The sequence below is a fragment of the Helianthus annuus genome, chromosome 10 (genome assembly GCF_002127325.2).
Source record: "Helianthus annuus cultivar XRQ/B chromosome 10, HanXRQr2.0-SUNRISE, whole genome shotgun sequence".
Classification (NCBI taxonomy): domain Eukaryota; kingdom Viridiplantae; phylum Streptophyta; class Magnoliopsida; order Asterales; family Asteraceae; genus Helianthus; species Helianthus annuus.
In genome coordinates this window covers 52,090,570-52,094,544 of record NC_035442.2, presented here as the reverse complement: position 1 = coordinate 52,094,544, position 3,975 = coordinate 52,090,570, and the positions used below count along the sequence as shown (strand labels likewise).

Here is a 3,975-nt window from a genome sequence, read left to right as displayed (position 1 = left end):
AAGGTAACAGTTGACCGAAAGATATGTGTGTGAACCGAAAGATAACAGCGTGGTCGAAAGATGACATTTGGTTCGAAACATAACATTTGGTTCGAAAGATAACTGTGATAACTGCTGATCGAAAGATAAGGGTGAATCGAAAGATGTTGGGGGTGATGAACATACTTTGAATGATGGAATGTATGCTTGATTTATTTGGTATGCCATGCTTAGTGATGAATGTTAACACTTGTATTCGTGTACACTAGCTGATGATTAAATGTGAAATGATACGTGTTGTACTGATATGCAAACTGACTGTTATGTGTAACTATAATAGGGCTTGGTAAATCACTGTTGTTAAACGAGTAAATAATTCTACCGAGCAAACCAAGGTGAGTTCACTAAATTCGAGCATGCGTCCCAGTGGTTGGGGACAGTCAGTGGGTATCCCATGGGGGGATAAGTCTTTGGGTAAAAACGGGTATATTGGTTAATATTCTCACCTATCATCTTTTGTAAGTCCCTCATCGGGTATTAGTTAGTAGCGCTACTTAGGTTTGGCACCCTCACCCCGTGCCTGTAGAGGACGGAGGTGAACTAATGACCCAGTCTGGCCCAGTACTAGATAGGAGTACGTGGGAAGGGCAGTCATGTATTTCAGGAGCCGTCCGTGTTTGGAAATGAGATATTAACAATATTACTTGCATTGGGTATTGAACGGTTTTACACACACGGGTAACAAACATTTTCTAAAACTGTGAACTCGCCAGCTTTGTCTGATACACGTGTTACATGCTCGCAGGTCGTTAGGTATCTTGGAACTGGGAAGCTTGCTATCTGGGAGTGCTGGAGTGGTCATGGATCGAGCCCTTTTGGATTAAATTACATGTGATACATAGATTTTAAGCGTTATTATGAAACGATTGCTAAACAACTTATTACATGCTTCCGCTACACAACTTTTGAGAATTAATAGTATGTTGACAACTTATGTTGTTAAAATAATGTCATGATTTATTTAAATGTTTAACATTGGTTCAATGTGATTGGTGGCTCGGACTCTGATGCGTAACACGCCTCGCGGGGTTTCCGCAGGTGGAATTTTGGGGGTGTTACATATGGAATCTTTGGACAATTATGAACGATTGTTTGATTGAACAAAAAAGTCAACATATGATGACTATGTTAGTAATCAAGAAATTACTACAACTATTTGCTAGTAACCAAAAAATTACTACGACTATTGGTGTAGTAAATTTAAAAATTGCTAGAACCATTCCGCTACTGGTATCAGAGCCTCGTTGTTGCTCTTTTTTAAAAAATAAGGTGTTATTTCTAAAAAATTAATGGAAAATAACAGTTTATTTAAAAACGATTCAGATGAGTCTGAAGAAATCACTGAAGTAATAAACTTTAGTGAAAACGAAAAAGGTTTTGTATCAGATTACATGATTAATTCTGATCAATTAACAAAAATTAGCAAGCTTAAATTTAAGCTTGACGCAAAACAAGTTTTTAATCAACCAAAAACTTTACAAAGTTTAGTTTCTAGAGCCTTTTCTAGAAAAAATAAAATATTTTATTGTTTTAACACTGAAGAACTTTCAGTTGACATAAACAATACCTCGGGTGAAGTTTATTTGCCACTCTTAACAAAGGGTGAAATAGCAAAAAAGCTTTTACATATTAAACCAGAGTTGAGAAAGTCTCTTAATATGGTACATATAGGAGCGGTTAAAATCCTCCTAAAAGCACAGTTTAGAGATGGAATTAATTTTCCTATAAAAATGGCCCTTGTTGATAACAGAATTATCAATAGGCAAGACGCTCTTCTTGGAGCAATTCAAGGAAATTTAGCTTATGGTAAATTTATGTTTACTGTCTATCCTAAATTTGCTCTACATCGAGATTCAAAAGATTTCGACAAAACTTTAAGTTTTATACATCAGTGTGAAAGAACTGATCTTATGGAACCGGGTAATAAAGTATTTACGATTAATTATTTAGTCTCATATGCTTTAACAAATAGCACTCATTCAATTGAGTACAAAGAAAAAGAAAGCATAGCAATTGAGGATATATTCTCAGATATTGGAATTGTTGAAGGCAGTAAATTCGCTGAGCCATCACAATTACAAGAAAACTGGGCAATTGATATTGCACGAAATAAACAAGTTTTAGTATCAAAACCTAGACACAGTTATGCTGGAAGCTCTTTACAAATAAGAGAATCAAGTAACACTGAACAATTAATACGTTCTTTGTCTGAAAGAATTGATGGGTATGGTAGAATCTTAAAAGGAGTTATTGGAGAATAATGTCTTCAAAACCAATTTTAGATTATTTACAATATCTTGATCAACAAATCACCTTTGAAGAGGCTAATATACAAATTTGCTTTACTAGAATAAAACAAATTAAAGAAAATTTTATGTTAAATCATAAAACAAAATCTCTTAATATAAAAATTATTAAGAAAAACATTTTTGCTTCTAAGCAAAAAATTATTGAGCTTAGAACTAAAAAAGCAATTATATCTATAACATGACTACTCTTTTGAAATTAGAGGAACTTGTTAAAGATTTGATTAGAAAGGTAGAAAGTCTTTCTACAAACGAAAATCTTGAGGCAACTGCCGCAAAAATCATCAAAGATGTTTCAGAAAAAATTGATGAAAGAATGGATTCAAAAACTTTTATGCTCGAAAAGCAAAAAGAAAAAATTAATGATGAAAAAAGCTTTCAAAAATATTCATTTCCAAACTTCAACGTTGGAAATCCATCTCTAGGAAGTTCTAAAAGTCCAAATGCATTATCATGGCCTTTTGGATCAATTTCAAATGACCAATAAAGGTCAAATGGAAAACCATTTTAGAAATATAAATCTAGAGATCTCTAGACATTATTTCTATCTAGAAAGAAATAATCAAAGACTAAAAGATAACAATAATATTTTATCTTATGGAAAAAAATGAATTCTGTCCACTCCTTTAATTGGGAAAAAGAAGAAATTCATAAAACACATGATTTTGAATTAGCTTATTCAAATATAACTAATCCAAATTCAATTTATATCAAAGGAAAAATCTTTTTCAAAGGATATAAAGCAATCGCCATACATTGTTATGTAGACACGGGGGCAAGTCTTTGTTTAGCAAGCAAACACATAATTCCTAATGACCTATGGGAAAATACTCCCAAAGATATTAAGGTAATAGTTGCTAACAAGGAAGTCATTAAGTTAAATAAGGTTTGTAGGAATCTTGTCATCTATTTTTCTGGAGAACCATTTACCATTCCTACTATCTACCAACAAGATTCAGGTATGGATTTACTTCTAGGAAATAACTTCTGTCAACTTTATGGACCTTTCACTCAATGGTTAGACAGAATATCTTTTCATCTTAATCAAGAAATGATTTTGATTAAAAAGGTCACAAAGGCTTTTCAAATTGGAAAACCAAATTTTCTTGAATCCATGAAAAAAGATTCAAAGATAAAACAAATTCCTGGAACTAATATAGCTCGAGAAGTTATAAAGCAGAAAGGATATTTTTAGTTGAAATACAAAAGTTTCAAAAAATTGAAGAACTACTTGAAAAAGTTTGTTCAGGTAATCCTATTGATCCTGAAAAATCCAAAAAATGGATGAAAGCATCAATAGAACTCATTGATCCTAAAACTGTTATCAGGGTAAAACCTATGAAATACAGTCCTTAGGACAGAGAAGAATTTAATAAACAAATTAAGGAATTACTTGATTTAAAATTAATTATTCCAAGTGAATCACCTCACATATCTCCAGCATTCTTAGTTGAAAATGAAGCTGAAAGAAGAAGAGGGAAAAAACGTATGGTTGTAAACTATAAAGCCATTAATGCTGCTACTAAAGGAGACAGCCATAATCTTCCTTGTATGCAGGAACTACTGACTCTTTTAAGAGGAAAAACCTATTTTTCCAGTTTCGATTGCAAAAATGGTTTTTGGCAGGTAC

At 32.6% G+C, this 3,975-nt stretch overlaps 1 protein-coding gene across 1 annotated transcript; it reads left to right on the top strand.

The window, feature by feature from the left end:
• The first annotated feature begins 1,328 nt into the window (after positions 1 to 1,328).
• On the top strand, positions 1,329 to 2,300 carry LOC118482623. Its single transcript, XM_035978188.1, has one exon. It carries the CDS (start codon positions 1,329 to 1,331, stop codon positions 2,298 to 2,300), a length of 972 nt encoding a protein of 323 aa, XP_035834081.1.
• Positions 2,301 to 3,975: the final 1,675 nt, after the last annotated feature.